The following is a 22,305-nucleotide window of genomic DNA, read 5'->3' on the forward strand; positions in this document are numbered from 1 at the left end:
TCAGTCAGCAACAAGACTTCAGCCCACAGTGGGGGGTGGCTCAAAGAAGCCCTAAAACAAGAAGAAACAAAGGATTGGAATCAGTATATGGGGAGGTGGTCCCTTCCTTACCTACTCTCCTTCACAAAATGCTTCAATAAGAGCCTGATTTATGGAAGGTACAGTACTCAGCCCAACCATTGTCTGTCCCCTTGGCTCCCACAAATAGCTCACCCTCCCTCCCATGCTTTTCCCTTGGGCTCTGGGCTGGAGAAGAATGGCAGCACCTTGTTTGCATTCACAGAAACACCATGGCAACCATCCCTCACAAGTGGGTCTGTCACTTAGCGCTAAATGCCTTGACCCAGCAACCAATCCAGGCTTAGGAAGACCAGCTGTCACTTGATGGAGTGAGAACAGGTTTCCTAGGAGAGCCTGAGGGGTTGGAAGCCCCCTGACGTGCAGGTTCCTTGCAGGCTCTCAATTTTCATGCTTGCCCTTCTCACAGATATTATACCTCAATATCACGAGAGGTGCCCTTTGAAATCCAGTATCACATTGTGAAATCCCCTTCCTTGAAAGTTCACTGCACTTAAAATCCAAACTTTTCACTATGATCCATGAGCCCCTGAATGGTCATTCTGGGGCCTACTTTCCAACCTAATCTTCTGCCACTGACTTTTCCATCGATTCCTTAAAGTGAATGGTATACCTGCCTCGGGCCATTTGTCACAGCAGTGTCCTCTGCCTGGCATGCCCATCCCTTATACCTTCCTCTGGCTGCCACCTTCTTACAATTAGGTCTTAGTTCAAACAAACAAACAAACACACACACACAAACAAACAAAAAGACTTTCAGCAGTGTGGAGGAGTCTGACCGTTGGAACAGCCCAATTCTCACTGCAGTCCCTGAGAGGAAGGGCAGCGGCTATGCAAGGGAAAGGTCCAGGAATCAGGAGACCTGGGTCTAGTCTTGGCTCTGCCATGAACCTGCTGTGCAACTCTGAGTGAGTCCCTTGATAAGCCTAGGCCATGTCTCATCTATAAAGATAGATGGGAGTGTTAGATGGGTGTTTTTTTTTTTTTAAGATTTTATTTATTTATTTAGAGCATGAGCAGCGGGAGGGGTAGAGGGAGAAGAAGTGGGAGAATCCCAAGCAGACTTTGTGTTGAGCGTGGAGGCCAACTCAGAGCTTGATCTCATAACCCTGAAGGAGCAGGAGGCTGGCTGAGGACAAAGCAAAGGCTGGCGCCTTGCACCCCCCCCTTCACCCGCTCCCCTCTATATGTGTAACATTCCTCAGGCACCCCTGACTGCCGATAAATAGTTGACTTGCAGAGATCACAGTCCTGCAAGGTAGGAGTCTCCTCTGGTTTGCAAATATCCTTGAGATTTACAACAAAGAAGTTACCTTATCAATAGCCCTAATGTCACCCTCCCCTCCATGAGAAACGGAAGGAGGCTGAGGTAGAAGGAAAAGTAAATAAAGTTAAATTTCTTCTAAACCTAAATCTCATTAACAGGGATGCTTGATAGCAGGAATGTAACATTCCACCAGGAGACTCCCAATTGTGAAACTATCAATCAATAAGCTCAGCCCCACCCGAAACTTGTTTGTATCTGTCTATAAAAATCCTGCACCGACCCAGCTCTGGACCTCTCGGTGTTATCGGCAACTAGCGCCGCAGAGGTCCAGGTTCGAACCTGCAATAAACGACCCTTGCTGATTGGCTTTGACTCACGTCTCTGGTGGTCTTTTAAGGTGGGGGTAATATTCAATTGGCATTTCAACCCTAAGATCATGACCTGAGCTGAAATCAAAAGTTTGATGCTTAACTGACTGAGCCACCCAGGCGCCCCTAGATGGGGGTTTTAAATCTAGATTCTGAAGCGTTCAAGCATCTCAAGGAGATAAGCTAGAGCCTTGCCCAGGTCACGTTGCCCAGGTTATGGAGTCGGGCAAGGAGAGGAGGGAGTGCTGAATATGAAGGCCTCTGGGCTACCTCTCCCATTGATCCACAGGAGCCTTCCTATCCCTTGCTATATGCAAAGGAGTATATGGAGGCAGAAGGACTTTTAATTTAATTTTTTATAATTTGGCAACTTTCAATGCCTATTTGAGACTCAATGTCTATGCACAATCTTTAGAGCATCTCATCCTTAGAGGTTCCTAACATTTGCCCTCCCCACTTCTTGTACTGATACCTCCCTCTGTGAGGGAGAAGGAAGATGGGATACCCTTTGATTGGGAAAGGAAAGAACTTTCCTTCAGCTTATCTGTTCATACCTCAATATCCATTCCCTTCTCCATAGGGGCCTCCCTCATGTAAACAGGTTGTTGGTAATTCCAACCACCGGAGAAAAAGTAAACTCTTTACCTCAACAGGGTTGGCAACCTCTCATTGAAGGGTCTTCAGATCCACGTTGGTGGTAAAGCACTGCTCTCTCTTCACTTTGGCTATTGAGGTCTGGGATGTGGGAAGCCAGGAGTCAAGAATAAGGCAGAAAAGGATGACAGGGCTCCAGAAGGGAAAGGAATAGGACCCAAAGTCAGGGATTGAAAAATCTAGAGGAGACACATAAGTCTTACCTTGGGGAATAGGAGTCGAAGTTTCTCCTCTTGTTTGCCCCTAAAGATACAGGAATGACAGACAGAAGCTAAACTTGCTAACACCCATCTCCTCTCCCTTTGCAGATATCACTAATGGCTAATGGATTTGTTTTTCGTGGATCCCAGACAGAACCTCTCATAGATCATTCTCATAGTCCTGATGGCAGTTTTAACATCAGTTCCCTCCCTTCTCTCTGTCTGCTAGACAGTATGGACCAACCATAAGTCTCTCAAACCTGATTCTAGTGGTTTTCGTGGGAAAGGCTGCCTGCCCCTGCCTCAGACATGGATCTGTGGGGTGGAGTCTGCTGCTGAGCTTCTGGGTCATCATATCCTGGATAATGTCATCCTTCCAGAACAACCCTGCAGGGTAAAAAGATGTGGTGAATTGACACCTAGGGCATACTGCCTGGTCCACTCCTGGAGCCAGAGTGAGACTAGCAATCCCTCTCTTCCTCAAGTAGATAAAGAATCTCAACTTGCGCAGAGAACTAAATGAGCTGGTGTATAAAATTCCTTAGCATAGAGTCTGGTGTATAGTAAACCTTCAACTAGGATTGTATTCTGTTTGCTGATTCATTTGGTGCTATTTTGAGGACTAAATGAGATTTGTGGTGTACATGCTTAGAAAACTAGGCAGTGATTCCTAAACTTTAGTGTGCATCAGAATTTCCAAATTCTGGAATTTCCAATTCCAACAAATTAGGGGTACCTGGGAGGCTCAGTCGGTTAAGTGTCTGCTTTCAGCTCAGGTCATGATCTCAGGGTCCTGGGATGGTGCCCTGAGTCAGGCGCCTTGCCCAGTGGGGAGTCTGCTTCTCCCTCACCCTCTCTCCTGCACCCACCCCACTCGTGCTCTCTTTCTCACTCTCAAATCTTTAAAAACCAAAAATCCCACAAATTACTGTTCCTCACCCCCAGAGTTTTTGATTCAATAGGTCTGGGGTGAAGCTCAAGAATGAGCATTTCTAACAAGTTCTCTGGTGATGCCGATGCTGCTGGTCCTGAGATACTCTGTGAAAACCACCACTCTAAGTCATTACACATATATTAGACAACAGTAGTAGTAGCAGTAATATGAACTCAAGGTAGATTTCCTTTCTGACCCTTCCCCCATCCATGAAATTCTACACTAAGGCAGGTCAGTCATCTGTCTCCAAGGGACTTTCACTTCCTTTCATTCCTCCTGTCCACTTGTTATGCCATTTGCTCTGCTTCCTTCTCAGAGGCTGAGGGGTGCATATGTATATTCCTGAGAACTTAAGGATTGCTGTCTATGAAAAAGCTCTGATACCACTGGGGTTGGGACTCATCAGAAGGAATTGGATGCTGGCCTCTTCCAGGGTTTTCTTCTAGAAGTCTCTGCTGGGCTCCTCCAGGGCACTCAAGGGCAAACAGCCTACCCATCCAACTCCACTCCCCATTCCAGTCATATCCCCTTCTCCATGAGGTGAGCCTGACAGGAAAGTTTCAAGTAGAGACATCTGAGGAAGAAAGCTCATCCTCAGATCAAATAGCCCCTCACTCACCCAGCCTTTCTGATCATGTCCCAGCCTCTCTTCTCCAGCCCTTACCCACCTTGGGACACAATCTACTGGAGTACAACTTTTAAGTGCTGGAAGACTGGAGTGGCAAACCCTTGGAGGGGCCAGAGCTGCCCCACTCCCACTTGACCCTGACCATCTAAAAGGCAGAATGGTGAAATCAGCAAGGAACCTAGCCAGAAGCCTTTCAGATCCCAGCTGAAGAAAAGCAGCTTTCTTCCACTATCACTCTGATGAAGTTCTAGAACCTAGGTGAGGTTTGGTGGGCTGAGGTCCGGAGCCGATAACCAAGAAAGAATTCTTGAGACATCTTTGGTGCAAAATGGTGGTTTATTAAAGCAAGGGGACAGGACCCGTGGGCAGGAAGAGCTGCTGCCCCGGGTTGTGAGGGATGGCAGGTTATGTACCGAGGCTGGGGGAAGGTGAGGGGAAGAGAGGTTTCAATGGAGTTTTCATATGCTAAAGAGGGCCTACAAGGTGCCAGGATGTTCCAGGCCTGCCGGAGGCCTTGCCCTTGCTGCTGGATCAATGTTGTCTTTAGCCCAGCCTTAACATTAAGATAGTTGGGAGACTTTTTGGTGGGGTGTCACAATCCTGCTATCAATCGTCTTTGTTAGTGAGATTTAGGACATTTGTAAGCCAAGGGAGACTCCTGTCTAGCAGGATTGTGAGCTCTGCAAGTTAACTATTTGCTTATTGTTCATGGCAGTCAGGGCTGCCTGAGGGATGCTACACTTATGGAGGGGAAAGAGTGAAGAGGGGGTGCAAGGCGCCAGCTTTTGCTTTGTCCTCAGCCAGGCTCCTGCTCCCTCATCAACTCCTGTGTTTCCTGGTCTCTGCCTGCCTCACCAGACCCCTTCTTCCTCTCAAGTCTTCCTTCTTTTCATTTTTTCCTTCCCCCATCACCACCTGCCCTATTCTTCAGAATCGCATTCACCTTTGATGCCAACTTCCAGATAAGAACCAGCTTACAAGTAATGAGCAGCCTGTGGAGAATGAAGTGAAAAAGACTCAGGAAGCTATAAACTTGGAATGGATAATCAGGCAAACAAATGGGGCATGGGAAGCAGGTAAACTGCATCTCAAAGCCTTGTGTGCCTGGCGGGGATTAGAAAGGAGGTCTGGAATCCTTTGAGGAAGAAAGTATTTGTATGTATAGGGTTTTTGTATCTGAATCTTTGTCCTGAAAGCCAGTTTATCTAACTGTGCATAGCGGAATGACAGAGTGTGGGGGAGGATAATCCCTAATGCTATACCACCTTCATTAATCCAAGTAGATGGGGTAGAGTTGGCATAGAGTCCAGTTTTTATATGGTGGAATTACCATAAGTCATTGTGGACACGCGTTAAGGAAAGGGAATGGGGGGGCGCCTGGGTGGCGCAGTTGGTTAAAGCCTCTGCCTTCGACTGGGGTCATGGGATAGAGCCCCGCAGCGGGCTCTCTGCTCAGCGGGGAGCCTGCTTCCCTTCCTCTCTCTCTGACTGCCTCTCTGCCTACTTGTGATCTCTATCTGTCAAATAAATAAATAAATAATCTTTTAAAAATTTTTAAAAAGAAAAAAAAAAAAGGGAATGATCCTCCGAAGTCAAATGGATTCCCATACCAATTTCCTGTTTTTCGGAAGGAGCAGAGCCTCTAGCACCCTCATGAGAAAGAAAAGAGCTTCTTCTGGAAGGGGAGATTGTTGTCTGAGGCATCGCTCCAGGACTGATAAGAAAAGTGGTGGCGAGACCCACAAGGAGGTTGGCGCTGTCCGTGGTGCTGAGGGAGTGACCGAAGCCTGGTTTAAGGCGTCTGGGCGGCAGAGAAGGCGAGGCATCCCTACAGGAACGTCCCCTTACCCCGCCACACACACATCTCTCCTGTCATCCGCCACCAGGCCTCCTCCCACAGTTCTTCGCGAGCCCTCTGCACTGGCCTCTAAACCCAAGAATCGGGCGGAGAAAGTTGGCGTCAGACTAGGAGTTTGCGCGCTCTTCTCCACAAGCCTCGCACTGGAATCCTCGAGTCTGCGCAGTCGGTCTCTGGCCGCTCAGACCTGAGTCCGCGCTGGTCTACCCCGAAGGCTAAGTGGAGGGAGAGGAAGGATGGATTCTTACCCCCTCTATTCTCTTTTACCCTAGTTTAACAATCCCCTTTTTATCAGAAATCAGAGAGCAAATACCAGGCTCTGAAGGCTTTTGATGAAATCCTAGCTCGTTTCTCTGCCCAGCTCTCTGTCTGGAGCCAGGACCCGGTACCCGTGCGTCCCTGTTCCTATCGTCCAGAAATCCGGGTCCCCTTCCTATCCCTCAGCCCTGGTCATCTCTTCCTTGGCCCCTCGGTGCGTCTTACTTCTCCTATGGCGGGGCTTACTTCCCACCGCCCACTCGTCTTTCCACCCTCCTACTGGATCCCCAATCTTCCCCTGAGGTCCCTTCCCTTAAGTCCAATCCCATACGCGGAGCCCCATCTCAAGCCCACGTCTCTTTCTACAAAAAGCTCTCTATATTTATCTCTTTTCGCGCTCCCCAACACATCCTTTTCCTCCTGAGTTCCTAACTTTGAGGCCCCCTCACCCACTTCTCTCAGGAGACTTCTCTGGCCTGCCCCCACCGCCCTTTCCCTAACCGCCTGGTGGCCACTAATGTTGTTGCAGCCCCCTGGGCAGCTATTCAGAAGCAGGAAGCAGTGGAGCAGCCAGACCCACACCCCCCCATCCCCTAGAGTACAGCAGGTGCTGCATCCTCCCCAGCTCCACGTGCTCGTCCCCCCTCCTAAATCTCAGAGAAAGTTGAGACAGCACCTGGAGAGGCTGAGCGGGACTGTAGTTTCCCACTCGCAAGGTGGCTGGATCTGCACAACCCTGCTTTGGCAGCCTGGCCAATCGAGATTGGTCCCTGCCCCTGAGGACGTGTAGCCAACTCCTGCTTCCCTTTACCACCCGCAGAGCCATCCCAACTCACCCCCAGGTGCCCGCTTCTTTACCCAGGTCCCAAGGACCACTGCCTCTACTCCCAGTCCCAAAGTTGTACAAAGGGATTGCAAGTAAGATGTGGGTGTGCATGGTACCTTCCTCATAAACTTGTTATGAGGATTAAATATGAATAATTCCTGGACAGTAGACACTCAATGTAATTAGTCTGTTTTTATTATCCTTGATGCTTACTTTACCCTCACCTTTTTAAAAATCTTCAACATACATGAGTTCAACCTGCAAAATATATCGCACCTCCATCCACTTCTCTCCACATCCACTAGCACCATCTTGGTTTACTGTACTCTGATAATTAGCAAACAAGCTAACTGATCTTTTGCGTCCATTCTTGTTTAGTTATAGGCTAGTGTGTGAGTTTTCTAAACCATAGACTGGCACTTCAACATTGTTTTTTACATTAAAAATTTTTTTAAGTAATCTCTACCTCCATTGTGGGGCTCAAACTCATGACCTCAAGATCAAGAGTCACATGCTCTACCTACTGAGCCAGCCAAGCACCCCGCAATGCTTTTTTTTTCATTAAGCTTAACAAATTTATTATGAAAATTCTCAAATATTTAAAAAGAGAAGAATCTAATAGAACACATATATGTATCATCTAGACTTAACAGTTATTAAGATTTTGTCAGAATTGTTTTTCCTCTTGAAGTATTTAAAAGTAACTTACAGGCATCATGATGTTTCGCTCCTATATAATTCAATATGTCTCTCTTAGAACAAACAATAGTTTCCTACATAACCACAATACCAGACATCTGTGGTGGGCTGAATAATGGCCCCTAAAGATGTCCACGTTGGAGTCCCTGGAACCTAAGAATATGTTACTTTATATGGTAAAAGAGACTTTGCAGTGTGATTACTCTTAGAAGTTGATTAACCTCAGAAAAGATTAGCCTGGATTTTCCAGGTATATGCCATGCAATCACGATGGTCTTTATAAGAGAAAAGCAGGAGGGTCAGAGACAGTAGTGGGAGATGGGACATTGGAAGAAGTTGGAGAGATGCCAAGAAGAGACTACAAGCCAAGGAATGCAAACAGCATCTGGAAGTTGAAAAAGGCAAGAAAATGATTCTTCGTTTAAGATTCCAGAACAGGGGGCACCTGGCTGGCTCAGTGGGTTAAGTAAGCCTCTGCCTTTGGCTTGGGTCATGATCCCAGGGTGCAGGGATCGAGCCCCCACAACTCCCCCTCCTTCTCTCATTCTTTCTCAAACAAATAAAATCTTTAAAAATAAATAAATAAAAGATAGTTAAGTATTTGAGGGACATTCATATGTGAAGTATGGGTTCGCCTCTCTGTAGCTCACTCATTTCCCAGATTTCCTCCTCAATTTCCAGTTGCTCTGGCAACTGTGTTCCAACCTGTGTTTCTGAGGGTAGTCAGATGGCCACTTTCTGCCTGAGCTCTGTTTCCCCACGTGCTACAGGAAACTGTGAGGTGTCCTTAGGAGAGCCTGTGAAATGTAGGACTCACCTGTGGACTTCCTTTTTTTTCAAGGATTATATTCCCTCTAGCTTTTCTTGCTTTTGGGTGGTCTCCATACTTTCAGTTATTTTTATATTTCGACTAGGGCATATATATTCAATGTTGGAAGGAGAATAACACAAGCTGCTTTGTCACACCAGGAACTGGAGTTTTATCTGGTTATCACTGACTTGTGTTATACGTTTGGAAATTGTTTACAGAAATAATTTGAGGGCGCCTGGGTGGCTCAGTGGGTTAAGCCGCTGCCTTCGGCTCAGGTCATGATCTCAGGGTCCTGGGATCGAGTCCCATATCGGGCTCTCTGCTCAGCAGGGAGCCTGCTTCCCCTCTCTCTCTCTCTCTGCCTGCCTCTCCATCTGCTTGTGATATCTCTCTGTCAAATAAATAAATAAAATCTTAAAAAAAAAAAAAAGAAATAATTTGAGGCCTAAGAGCAAATGGGTCTGAATCTACTTTGATTCAGGAAAGGAAAAAGGAGCATACTGGGTTTAGGGTAGTTGAGCAGAAATGGCACTGCTTCTCTCTCCCTTCTAAGATTTCAAACTGCTGAGGGAAGTAGCTAACAAAATAATAACTTATGCACGCATCGATATGGCTCTTCTTTTTGCTATTCCTCAGAGGGCATCTTAATGTTGGGAGTAATAACCTCAGAAGATCAAGCAGGTCCTCAGGTCTATTGGGCCTGGAGTTCAAAGGGAGGAATTCCCTTTCCTACGAGGAAAAAGATCACCAGAAAGTGTGGTGGGGTAGGGGGAGTGGGTGAGGAAAGATGGTAGTTCAGCTGTGGTTCCACCCTGCCTTGCCTTCACATGATGAATGATGTCTGGAAGGAGAAAGGGATCAGAAGACAGGCTACCATCTGCACCATCACCACCCCAAATGTCTTCACTGTTCTTGCCCTACATATTTTACACCAGATGCTCTGGTTGGAGCCCACCTGTCCTGCCACCAGACAAGCCCATAGAAATAGTTTTGATAAAAACCCACTTTAAAAATCCAGAAGCAGGGGCACCTGGGTGGCTCAGTGGGCTAAGCCTCTGCCTTCAGCTCGGGTCATGATCTCAGAGTCCTGGGATTGAATCCCGCATTGGGCTCTCTGCTCAGCGGGGAGCCTGCTTCCCCTTCTCTCTCTGCCTGCCTCTCTGCCTACTTGTGGTCTCTGTCTGTCAAATGAATAAAAAAAAAAAAAATCCAAAGCAGGTTGTCCTAGAACTTCCCTTCTAGATGGCGATGCAGGAGGTGAGGGCTAGGGATGCCTCAGTCAACTACAAAGATTTGGGGCACCTGGGTGACTCAGTGGGTTAAAGCCTCTGCCTTCAGCTCAGGTCATGATCTCAGGGTCTTGGGATCGGGCCCCACATGGGGCTCTCTGCTCAGTGGGGAGCCTGCTTCCTCCTCTCTCTCTGCCTACTTGTGATCTCTGTCAAATAAATAAATAAAAATCTTTTTTAAAAAAGATTTGGTAAGAGAAGAAGACAGTTTATAAAGTTCTGAAGTGTAAGGAAACAAGGGATTTGGAATTTGTGTGTATGTGTGCTGGAGGACTTTCCACCTACAACATAAACTACCTTTCCCCCAATAAATAATGGGCTCTAATAGCAGTCTTGATTTGGGCCCGTTCTGAAGCATAGTGACTCAGGGACTGCCTGACAGCTACTACACGTGGGTCCAGTATCTGATCTTCTCGTCCCTCCCTGATGTCCTCACAGTTTTAGAGCTAGTCAAGGACCTTGACTTGGGGAAAAGGGGTGGATTTTTTTATGTATACTTTTAGTACCATGGCAACTAGTCTTTTACTGTAGGGATGAGTCACTTAGTACTGCTGATGTAATCACAGCAGCCAATCCCAGCAGATGAAGCACAGTTGCCATGGTGATGGGAGACAGAAGATGTTTCCTTGGAGAGCATGACCCCCTGCTGAGGTTCAGGCTCTCACTGGGTAGAGTACTTGGTCAGCTGGAAGTACTCAGCTCTATCTGATTGCCCAGTGCAAACTATCACAGTGTTCCCTAGGCCAAAAAAATACTTCCTCGTAGTCCTTGTCTGTTCTATTCTGGCCCTCTATCAATACATTGTCCAGCAGTGCTAAGGTGTTCTTTTATTTTTTTTTTTAATGTTATTTATTTGACAAGGAAAGAGAGTACAAGCAGGGTGAACAGCAGGCAGAGGGAGAGGGAGAAGCCAACTCCCTCCTGAGCAAGAAGCCCAATTGGGGGGTTGGTCCCAGGTTTGTAGGATCGTGACCTGAGCCAAAGGAGATGCTTAACCGACTGAGCCCCCCAGGCACCTCTAGGGTAGTCTTTTAAAATTGTACATCACATCATTTTGCTCATTTCCTTAAAATCTCTAGTGATTTTCCTCTGCCCTTTGTATAAAATCTAGACTCTTTGCTACCAACTGCAAGGCCCCAAATAGCCAGTTCTGGGCTTACTTCTCCAACTGCCTTTCCTACCACTGGCTGTTCTGTTTGTTTCTCTAATGTGCTATTTTATTCACTCATTCATTCACTCATTCACTCATTCTTCTATTTTAGAACCCAAAATACAATAACTAAAAAAAAAAAAACTTACTTCTCAGTAACAGAATAGAAATACAGAAGAAAGTATCAGTCAACTTGAAGATTGAATAAGTGATTCAATCAGAACAACAGAGAGAAAGACATTGGGCAAAAAAGTAAACAGCCTCAGGGACCTGTGGGACAATGCTACAAGTCTAACAAGCATGTCACTGGAGCCCCAAAGAAGAGGAGAAAAGGGGGTAGTTCATTAAAAATATTTGAAGAAATAATGGCTGAAGACTTCCCAAATTTGTCAAAAGCCAGAAACCTACGGATCCAATAGTTCAGTGAACTCCAAGTGGAACCAGCAACCAAAGGGTTAACGGGGCAGCTAAGCACAGCTGCAATGTTTTCACTGGAATCTGCTTGTTCTGAGACTGCTGTCCACCATCCCATTTCTATAAGATAATATCCTTGCCCGACACCATGATAACAACAGGTGTTGACTTAGTTTTGCAGAGACCCAAGGTTTCAGGAAGAAGCTGGCCAGAACCAGTCAGGACCAAAGGCCACCCCTTTGAAATGAAAAAGCAAAAGGAAATGTAACTGCCTTTTTTTTTTCAAGTTTTTATTTAAATTCAGTAATGTACAGTGTAGTATTAGTTTCAGGTGTAGAATTTAATGACTTAGTACTTATATACAACACCCAGTGCTCATCACAAGTGCCTTCCTGAACACCCATCACCCATTTAGCCCATCCCCCAACCCACCACCCCTCCAGCCACCCTCAGTTTGTCTATAGTTAAGAGTCTGTTTTCTGATTTGCTTCTCTTTTTTCTTCCCCTTCTATGTTCATCTGTTTTATTTCTTAAATCCCACATATGAGTGAAATCGTATGGTATTTGTCTCTCTGACTAATTTATCTTGCTTTGTATAATACTCTCTAAGTTCCTTTATTTTGGGGTCACAAAGCTTCTTTCTCCCTTATCCAGATGCTTTTCTGCTTGCCTTTAAAAATCCTTGACTCTCCCTCTTTGGGGAGGCAAATTTGAGGCTTACCCTTCAGTCTCCTCACTTGGGTCGCTCTTGAATAAGCCTGCATACTCAATGTCTCAGTGACTGGCCTTCACCTGTGTCAGGCAGATGAACTTGGGTTTGGTTACACAAACAGGAGAAACTTGAAGATATCCATGCCCTGATGCATCATAATCAAGCTTCTAAAAACTAAATCAAAGATAAAATCTTGGAAACAGCCAGAGAAAAACAATGTATCACTTACAGGAAAACAATAATCCACATACTGTGGATTTTTCATGATGAACCATGATGACCAGAAGGGAATAAAATAACATTTTTAAAGTGGTGAAAGAAAAGAGCTGTCGCAGCATTCTACATCCAATAAAACATACTTCAGGAACGAAGGTGAAACAAAGATGGAGGAAAACTATTTTGTATCCAGCAGACTTGTTCTAAATGAATTGCTAAGGGAAGCTCTTCAGATAAAAGGGAAATGATATCAGAAGGAAACCTAGAACATCAAGAATGGAGAAAGTAATAGAAATAGGAACTATCTGTGTAAACATTCGAGGCTATGCCTCCCCTCCTTGAATTACTTACAATGCATTTGATGGTTCTGACATTGTCTGATAGAGTTTCCAATGAATGTAGATGTAATTGATTTTAGTCAACAGCTATGACATAAATGGGGAAGAGGGAAGGAACGTATGCTGGTAAGACCTCTGCATTCCACTTAAAATGGTAAAACAGTGGTTATTTTTTTAAGATTTTATTTTTAGGTAATCTTTATAAGAACATGGGGCTAACACTCCCAACCCTGAGATCAAGAGTTGCACGCTCTACTGACCCATAAAACAGCAAGTGGAAAGTTAAATGTGTATACTCAGATGCCTAAAGCAACCACTTAAAAAGTATAGGAAGATAATTAAAAACACAATTGATGTATTAAAATAAAATACTGAAAAGTGCTTCAATAACCCCAAGTGAGGACATAAAGGGTGCACATGATGATGGGAGTTGAAAAATCCCATGGTTTGCAGTGAAAGCTGTGTCCTAAGACCCGAGAACCAGGGGAACTGATGATAAAAGTTCCAACCTGAGTCCAAAGGCCCAAAAACCAGAAGTACCGATGTCCAGGGGCAGGAGGCGATGGACATCCCAGCTCAAGCAGAGAATGCAGTCAGCCTTCCTCCACCTTTTTGCTCTGTTTGGGCCCTTGAAGGACTGGCTGATACCCACTGCATGAGTGAAGACATCTTCTGTACTCAGCCTACTAATTCAAATGCTGATCTCTTCCAGAAACATCTGCACAGACATACTCAGATATAATGTTTTACCATCTATCTGGGCATCCCTTCACCCCGTCACACTGACATATAAAATTAACCATCACCATGGGCAACTGGGAATAAACCCTACTGGGGACCCCTAGGGATCTGTGCAGAACTTGTCTCAGATTTTCCCTGCTGGGAATGGATCTGCTGGAATTTTTATCCGCTAAACTCGGTCCTGAACTGGTTGAGAGCTGCCTCTGGGGGTGTGGAGTCCCAGACACCTCAGAGATGTCTTGAGCACAGGTAGGCAAGATCGCTGGCATTCCAGAAAACTCACAGGACAAGATGCAGAGTCCTAGCTTGAGATGGGAAGCTGTTGGCATGTACAGACACGGTCTCCCTGAAGCTACAGGGGAACTCAGAGATGGACTAGGGAATATATGTTGTATGTTTATCTTCCTTCCCTAAGCTTCAGTTGCCTTGAGGCAGGAACCATGTGTCGTGGTGGCCAGAGACAGTGAATGTATGATCAGGAAAAGTAGGCTAGATGGTAGGGGTCAACCTAACTAATAAAAACCAGATGTAGACCAATGCAATGAATTGGAGGAAGAATCCCTAAGTCAGAGAAGGTGACCAGTACAATTGCCCCTGGGCGAGATTGCAGGCTTCTTTGAAGAACAGACAGCAAGACAAGCAAGAGCAATGTGATAAATATTTTATAAAGATACAGTCATGTTGGGGCGCCCGGCTCAGTCGTTAAGCCTCTGCCTTCGGCTCCCATCATAATTCCAGAGTCCTGGGATGGAGCCCAGCATTGGGCTCCCTGCTTGGCAGGAAGTCTGCTTCTCCCTCTCCCACTCCCCCTGGGTGTGTTCCCTCTTGGTGTCTCTCTTTCTCTCTGTCAAATAAATAAATAAAATCTTTTTTTTTAAGATTTTATTTATTTGACAGAGATCATAACTAGGCAGAGAGGCAGGCAGAGAGAGGGGTGTGGGAAGCAGGCTCCCTGCTGAGCAAAGAGCCTGATGCGGGGTTTGATCCCAGGACCCTGAGATCCTGACCTGAGCTGAAGGCAGAGGCTTAACCCACTGAGCCACCCAGGCACCGCTAAATAAATAAAATCCTAAAGAAAAAAAAAAAGATACAGGGATGTTGCTGGAAGATGGACTATGAAACAGATAAGAGTAGAACCAAGTCAAACTGTTTGGGGCTACCGAGTTGTCCAGGCAGGACCCTGGACTAAGGTCAAGGCAGCGTGGCTGGAAAGCTCTGAGCTGGACTCCACCCTCTGCCGCTCAGAGGCGCTTCAGCCTTTTACCCCTTTCAAAGAAACTGGTCCTCCTCTGTGTCACCATGGCAGCCAGGGCTCCTTAGCTTGGATTGGTTGCTGGGCCACATCGTTGGTCCTGTGACTGACCCCACGATGGGGACCGGTTGCCATGGTTTTACCAAGTGTGCAAACAAGGAACTGCCATTCTCCAGGCCCGGGGTACCAAAGAGCTCTGTGTTTCATGGAAAATCCCTGGAAGGAGATAAGATTAAAGATGGGGACCGGGAAAGGCCTGTGGTCTGAGAGCACCAGAGTCCCTTGTCTCAGACCTTATTCACATCAAGACTGCCATGGAGACCTGCTCTGAATTTGGTGGGGAGGGGTGGGAAAAGGAGTTGCAATCCCTGCCTCAGAGCATTCATTGAAAATTCCTTGTTTCTTCCCATTTTAGACTGGCTTTGAGCCATTCCCTAGTCTGAGTCATGAGTCACGAGTCACAACCTCACAGCTGATTGAGGCCTAAGGGGAGGCTTCCCATCCCCCACACCGTCTTGGTGTTCAAGAAGGACAGTTTCAGGGGCACCTGGGTGGCTCAGATGGTTGGGCGTCTGCCTTTAACTTGGGTCACGGTCTCCAGGTCCTGGGATTGAGCTCCATGTCAGGCTCCCAGCTCAGTGGGGAGTCTGCTTCGCCCTCTCCCTCTGCCTCTCCCCTCACTTGTGCTGTATTTCTGTGTCTCTCTCAGATGAATAAATAAAATCTTTTTTAAAAAATTTATTTATTTAACAGATAGATCACAAGTAGGCAGAGAGGCAGGCAGAGATAGCAGGGAGCAGGCTCCCTGCTGAGCAGAGAGCCAGATGCAGGGCTCGATCCCAGAACCCTGGGATCATGACCTGAGCCGAAGGCAGAGGCTTCAACCCACTGAGCCACTCAGGCACCCCATAAAAACTTTTTTTTTTTTTTTTTAGAAAGGACAACTTTGGTCTGACCCAAATTTGGATCATTAAAGCCTATTTTCAAGCAAACTCTATAGACTTGTCTGGAGCCAGGACGGGTAGGGTTTGGAACAGACTGGAGCCTCCGAGGTGAGAGAGGTGAGATCAGAACAGGGGGAAGGTTGGGATGTGGGATTCGGAGAGCAGAGCCCTGGTTGCTCCCAATGCCTGGATTCTGATCACTCCTCCCCTCACAGATCATTTCTAAGGCAGATGAAAGGCAAGATGGAATCACAGCTGGACGGGCAGCCATCCCCACCCGCAGTGTCTTCTTGGTCTCTCTTCCATCTACATCCTTCCAGACCTAGGGTTTGGCAGGCCTGGAACCTTGCTCTGCCTTTGAGGTATATGGTACCCTCTGAGCATTAGGATCCCCTACAGAGCAGTCATGCCAATCTCAAGCCTAAGAACCCACACAGAGAATTCTGTGACTACAAGATTTGCACGTTTAACATTCTGATACCTGTGATCACTTTGCTGCTGGGAGAAGGGGACTGGCCACCACTGCTCAATCCCGCTAAACCCTGGGCATCCCATGCCTCAAGCTTAATATTTCTCAAGCCACTTAACTCCTTTGATCCTCAGAAATAGGAGCAATTGGGAAAGTACTAAGCCTACTGTCTGTTCAGACTTCCTGGGGCTGCTTCCTTGTGTCCCTTAGGTCAAAGTCCAAATGTCACCTCCTCAAGCTTTCATTAATGTGGAGAAGTCGGATGTGCGGATGTGCAAAGCAGCCCACCCTCTACCGGGGGCCCTGAAGACAAAGGGTGGGGCTGGGGTGGGGGGGAAGGTGGTGTCAGGAGACCAGGTCTGGCCCTGCTCCAGGCCTGCCCACTCAGGTTCTCAGCTGGAAAGATGGATGATAACCAAGAGGTGAGTAGTTTTCTTCCTGGGCTCCCAAGAGCTCAAGTATCCAAAGGGATGCCTGAGAGCTTTTTCCCCAGGTGACTTCTTTCACACCACAGAGAAGAGCAAAGGGGAGGCTGGATGTGAGGGGTTCTGAGTACTGTCCCATTTAAGGATCGTCACAGACGATGAATTGAACATTATGCTTAGCTGTGTCCTTAGACGCACAGATGCAGGGGTTAGGACATGCACTGGCAACATGGTGAAGCCTGTATTATCAGAGGAGTGTCTCTTAATTTCCCTGGGGTCTATAAGTAGGTAGGTGTGATGGTCGTCGCTTTAGATTTATATATAGAGGTATCTGTATATATGTATGTATGTGTGTGTATAGGGAAAGAGAAATTTACATAGATACATAGGGATGGATGGTTGGATGGATGGATGGGCAAGGTGAAGCTTAGGGTCATGTCATACTCAAAATTTTCTTAGAAAGACAGAGAGCCCATATTATTTTTTTAGGTTGTAAAACCTCCAAAGTAGATTTCTGTGGGCCCTTTAAGCTCTGTGCCTGTGCTGGGTCTTTCTTAAGAAGCCACTGGAGGCCCCCCAGTCCCTGCACCCCGCAGCTGGGGGAAATCTGGAAAGTTCTGTGAGAAAGTGGGGATGCCCTCTGGTGGGGAAAGGGAGGATTTCCCCTCAATCCAGCAACCACTGGCGTTTTTCGTATATTGTCTTTAATCCACACAGCACCACCAAGGGGTCGCCTTTATTACCATTCCCATTTTACAGATGTGGAAGAAGGGACATGAAGAGCCTAGGGAAGGTGTCCAAGGTCATAGCTGGGCAGCGTCAGAACCAGGATTGGGCTGGCTCTGTACAGAAAGCTCTGTTCTCTTCCATCCTCCAGGCCCTCTCTTCCAGAAGGTTCTCCATCAGCCTCAGTGAAGTCTTGTCATCCCTTATCAACCAACGTCTATTCCCTCCTTTACCCTGCCTCCTTCTATACACAGGCCCTTGGTAGGCTCAGCCTTCCTAGACAAGGCCAGGCCCTCACCTGCAGTGCTCATCTCTTGGGTCTGGAACTCTGAAACCATTTCCTAGTCCAAGCATTGTTCCTTGTTCACCTTGATCACTGGGCTCTGAGGGGAAGGAAGGCAGGAGTCAAAGGTGAAGAGGAAATGGTGAAAAGGCCCAGAGGAAAAGAGATGGGACCCAAATGAAGAATTTCTAAATTCCTGAGGGCCCCTCACCTTAGGGAACAACAGTCAGAATTTCGCTTTGCACTTGCCCCTAGAAGACAAAGACTAAGTCAGGGAATACCAAGCAGTGGCCATGTGACCCAAACCCCTCCCTTTGCAGACCACACCAGGATCATGGGATTGCGTCAGGCGGAAATCAGACAGGCGCTCTCTCCATCCTACTCACTGGACGTCTGACGCCTCCTACCTACAGCCCTGACACTCCTTCCCTTCCCAGTCCTTCTGTCTATCGGTCACACTCAGTGTGGACAGACCGCAGGTCTCACACACCTTGGCGTGGTGGTTTTGGTGGAAAAGGCTGTCTACCCCTCTCTCAGGCAGGTCTCTGAGGCATGGAGCCTGGGCATGTACTCCATCTTCTGGGTCTTCACTTTTTGAGGGATGTCATCCTTCCAGAACAGTCCTGCAGGAAGAAAGGGAGGAGCGTGAGGTGACACTTGGAACAGCTGGATTGGCCCACCCCAGAAACCAGAGTGTGATTAGAATTTCTGCTTTCGCCCAAGCATAAGGACCACAGGGCACCGGAAGGATCCAGAGATGTGCTAGGGTCCAGGAGTTTGCCTTCTGCCCACCTTGGCATTGGAATCCCTGCTCTTCCTAGTTCTGTGGCCCTGGGAAACTTAATTAAATTGGCCAAGCTTCAGTTTTCTCATCCGTGGAACGATGAACCATTGTTGAGAGAATTACAGGAGATAATCCATGTAAGTTTCTTAGCACGGTGCTTGGTGTGCAGTAAGTGGTCAAATGTGAGTTTAACAATGGTGCTGCTACGAGGCCTGAATGAAGCTGAGGATGAACAGTGGTTTCAAAACTCTAAGGCATTACTTGCACGTTAGACACCATGATCGTTAGTAGCAGTCATGTGAACTCCAAGCAGCTCTCCCTTCTGAACCTTGCAACCATGAAACCCTGTTTCCAAGAAGGGTATGACGCTTTCCCCCCAAAAATCCGCTCCCACTCTCCACCCCACCTCTGTCATCCCTCTATTTGCCATATACTCTGAGCTGCCTACTCTTCCCAGTTCAGAATCTGGAATATGGTGTGGGGGAGGGGAGGGGGTCTGACTGGAGCCCCCATGATTCGTGGCTCTGAGCACTTGGATAGCACGGTGGGGTGGGGTACGGGACTAGTCCCAAGGAATTGGATGCTGACCTCTTCCAGGGACTTCGAATCGCCTCTACTGCACTCCTCTAAAGAAGGCAAGTGAGAACAGCTTCCCCACAAAGACTAGGAGACCCCCACCCCGTCTTGCTCTGGGTCTGGCCCGGTGAGGCTCCAACGGCGAGTGTGATGAGAAAGTTTCAGGTAGAGAAATTTGTGGAAGGTGTTTTTCATGTCAAGTTGGGGACCCTTCCCCCACCTTTGCACCTGACAGCCCAGTCTCTCTCTTTCAGCTCTTCTGCGCTCACCTTGAGGCACAAGCCGCTGGAGGACACCTCGGAAGTATGGGAAGGCCAGGCTGGTGACTTCTTGCCGGGACCTGACCAGCTGCATTCCCACTTGGCCCTGTCCCCCTAAGGACACAGAATGGCATTAGCAGGGACGACGGCCAAAAGCCTTCAGGAGGTGCGGGTTGCAGAAAAGCGGTCCCCTTTCCACCATCACTCTCAGATCCCTCCCACTTCCCGGGTGATCTGCTCTCCCTTCATCTCTGCCCCTTGCTCTTTATCCACTGGGTCTCACTCACCCCTGGCACAGACTTCCATGTAACAGCAGAGTCTTCGGCCCAAGAGCCAGCCTGTAGATGGACAAGTGAGCGGAGCCTCAGAGGGCTACAAAAACTGAACGGACAGACAGGCGAACAGGCTAGGGATGGGGGAAGAATTTCGGCTGCTTCCCAGGTGGGGAGCTGAAAAAAGTTCTGGAATCCTTGGAAGAATAAACCTGGAACCTGGGTTCAGACTGTTAGGGCAGGCAGCCCAGGTTCTCACCCTGGAAGCCACAGGATACCCAGCTGCGCGATGTGGGGAATGACCTTTCCACCACACAGACCCTCCTCAGTCCAGGTAGACAGAGTGGGGTTGGGGAGAATCCAAAAGGCCCAGGGTTCCGGCATCTGCACGGGGTCTGCCGCTCCTTCGCACTCACCCAGCTCTCCGCGGAGCGCCGGCCCGCATGGAGTCCTTCACACTGGTCTCCAAGGTCAAGGACCGGCGGAGAACAGGTGGAGGAGGAGGGAGGGACACGAGTGCGGGGAAGGCTAGGCGTCCTCCCATAGCCGCCAGGGACCTGCGTCCCCAGGCTGGAGGTTAAGTAAGCCCAGGGGCCTGGCTGGGCGCAGTCATCTCCCCGAGGTCATCAGGACTGGATGCCAGAAAGGCCTGGCTCCTTCTGCCTACCACTCGGCTCCAGCCACCTCCGCCCTGGTCCTCAGCGCGTGCTGTTTCTCCCGTGGCCTTGTGGCCCGGATCTGTATCCCCTGGACCACTCGGGGGTCCTCTCCATTCCTCCTGCTGAACCCCCAGCCTCCCTTGGGGCCCGCTTCTTTTTTGTCCTACCTCCACCTTCCGATTTTCAACTCCCCTCCAAACCTCCCCACCCCCGCCTGCAAGACGCCCTCGGCCTCTCCCCACCACGCACTGTTCCCGGAGCTTCGCACACCCACCGCTCCTGCAATCCCCGTTTCCCGGCCCTCCCCCCAGCTTTCCTCCTGACCGTGGGGACTAACGGCGTGCCAGCCCCCCGGGCAGCTGCTCAACAGCAGGAAGCAAAGAATCAGACGCATTCCCACAGGTCCCCGGGCCCCCCGCGCCCGCCGCGCCGGCTGCTGCATGGCTGCTCCCGAGCGTCTGCTCCAGCGCGCGAACCTCCGCGGCCAAGGCCAGACCCCGACGACAGCTGCGAGCGCCCCCCTGCGGCAGCTCGGCCAACGGCGCGGCTTGTAACAGGGCCCCCAGCCCCAGCTCTTGGGGTCTTGGCGTCAGAGTCCTGCTTTTAAGATGGGTTGCTCCGAATATAATTGCCCTCGCTCTAGAACCCCCTCCAGACACCCCCATCACACACGACAGGAGCATCGCCCCATCTCCTTCTCTCCAAGGATTAAAGATTGGTGGGGGACAGGGGAGGTGGGTCTCAAGTGGGATTGAAAATCGGTAAACAGCACCTGGGCACCGTTCTTGAGAAGTAGGATGCCCTATTTGGGGACTCCTTAAGACCGTGTGCTGGGTAAGATTGCCTGGGGTCAAGCCCGAGCACCTGCAGGCAGCCCCTTTAACTTCTCTGGGCCCCTGGTCACCTCTAAGATGAGGATGATTCTAGTATGTAGTTCACAGTGTTTCTAGGAGGATTAATTAGTTTAATACCCTGGGGAAACATTTAGAAGTAGGACCGGACTGGCACATAGTAAGCACTCATTTAACACTGGCCATGACTGTCTTCTGACCCTGCCTTTCTATCATTGCCCCCCACCCCACGCCCTGCCACCCCAGGCCTTGATAAGCTTTCTCCCTGCAAAAATGTTCTCCTGTCAGTCCATGTCTTTTCCAGACCCCTACCACGGCCGTCATCTCTTACCTGCTAAGACTGCTTCCCATCTGGTTGCTTGGAGTAACTGATAAACTGGGCTGTGAGCCAGGAGCCTAGAATCCATGTTGTTCCACTCTTGCTTCCCAATAATCTCTTTTATATGCACCTGGAGGAGCTAACTAAAATAGAAATTGAAGCATGTTTCTCCGCTGCTTACCCCTCTTCCATGGCTTTCCTGTACACCTCAGACTAGTTGTTGACCCCCCCCACCACCACCACCATGCCAAGAAGACGCAGCATGACCTAGCCTCCCCTCCCTCTCCAGGCTTTTCCTTCTCCCTCTCTCCGTGTTCCAGCCACACCAGTTTCCTCTCCATTCATGAACGCCCGAGCTCTTCTTTCCTCTTCTCCTTGCCCTCACGGTTGTCCCTCTGTTTCAGCATAAACAGCATCCTGTCAGAGATGTGTTTCTTCTCCCTACGCAGCATTACCGCCTCGCTTCCGTCCCTCTTCTCCTCCGCAACGCACACCACAATTTATAGTGACTTGTTCCTTTCTGCCTCTTCCTTGGAGTGTAGTTGCAAGAGGGCGGGGAGCGGGCTGGGGGGACATGTCAGGGTCTAGCTCCAGACCCATCTCAGAGTAGACTCTCAGTACATATTTGTTGAACAAACAAAAGGGACTGGGGGGGGGGGTCCAGAGACAGGTATGAAACGTCTCTGCCTCAGTGTTCTCATCCGTTAGATGGGCTCCGCGTAAGGGAGCCTCGTAAGAATGGAATCCGACGCTGGATGGAAGAACAGCGCATGCTCCACAAACACGGTGGGCATGGAATTCTGCTCCACCTCAGCTTCAGCCTCCCCTGGGATTCTCCCACCACAGCCCAAGCCCTACAGGTGGGAGGGAGACCTTGAGACCCAGAAGGGCAGGCCTGGTCTGGAGGAGCATCAGGAGCAGAACTGAGGAGTCCTGCTTCACAGCTTATCCGGGAGAGGGGAGAGCCCCCAGCTAGGCCCAGAGCACAGAGGCTGCCCATCCGGATGGGGAGAGGGGAACCCTGAGGCAGTCTCACCAAAGCCG

General features: G+C 48.7%; 2 protein-coding genes across 6 annotated transcripts; both read right to left on the minus strand.

Moving 5' to 3' along the window:
- Positions 1 to 17,595, minus strand: RESP18 (regulated endocrine specific protein 18). The gene is given in 7 exon segments (XM_013061540.1): positions 1 to 51; positions 2,359 to 2,448; positions 2,571 to 2,610; positions 2,828 to 2,954; positions 4,170 to 4,275; positions 6,753 to 6,838; positions 17,556 to 17,595. Coding segments are annotated over 7 exon segments (540 nt in total).
- LOC101680098 (regulated endocrine-specific protein 18-like) lies at positions 15,641 to 20,587 on the minus strand. Of its 5 annotated transcripts, none has more exons than XM_004762844.3 (5): positions 20,416 to 20,587; positions 19,448 to 19,498; positions 19,170 to 19,274; positions 18,031 to 18,163; positions 15,641 to 17,640 (listed from the first exon to the last, which is right to left on the minus strand). In XM_004762844.3, the coding sequence occupies exons 1-4, from the start codon at positions 20,531 to 20,533 to the stop codon at positions 18,063 to 18,065; spliced, it is 375 nt and encodes a 124-aa protein (XP_004762901.1). In that variant the 5' UTR covers positions 20,534 to 20,587; the 3' UTR covers positions 15,641 to 17,640; positions 18,031 to 18,062. The 5 variants fall into 5 exon arrangements, 4 of the variants coding, with proteins under 4 accessions (XP_004762901.1, XP_012916991.1, XP_004762900.1 ...); XR_200223.3 differs by having other exon boundaries at positions 15,642 to 17,640; positions 17,752 to 18,163; XM_004762843.3 differs by having other exon boundaries at positions 15,642 to 17,791.
- Positions 20,588 to 22,305: the final 1,718 nt, after the last annotated feature.

Source organism: Mustela putorius, unplaced genomic scaffold, assembly GCF_011764305.1.
Source record: "Mustela putorius furo isolate JIRA1106 unplaced genomic scaffold, ASM1176430v1.1 tig00000275_pilon_pilon_pilon, whole genome shotgun sequence".
Classification (NCBI taxonomy): domain Eukaryota; kingdom Metazoa; phylum Chordata; class Mammalia; order Carnivora; family Mustelidae; genus Mustela; species Mustela putorius.

Excerpts from the sequence above, each read along its gene's own strand:
- LOC101680098 (XM_004762844.3), bottom strand. The coding sequence starts at position 20,533 with ATGCAGCAGCCGGCGCGGCGGGCGCGGGGGGCCCGGGGACCTGTGGGA. Across the intron at positions 19,275-19,447 it reads CATGGAAGTCTGTGCCAGGG|GGGGACAGGGCCAAGTGGGA; the intron begins GTGAGTGAGACC and ends CTGTGTCCTTAG. Across the intron at positions 18,164-19,169 it reads CCAGCGGCTTGTGCCTCAAG|GACTGTTCTGGAAGGATGAC; the intron begins GTGAGCGCAGAA and ends TTCTTCCTGCAG.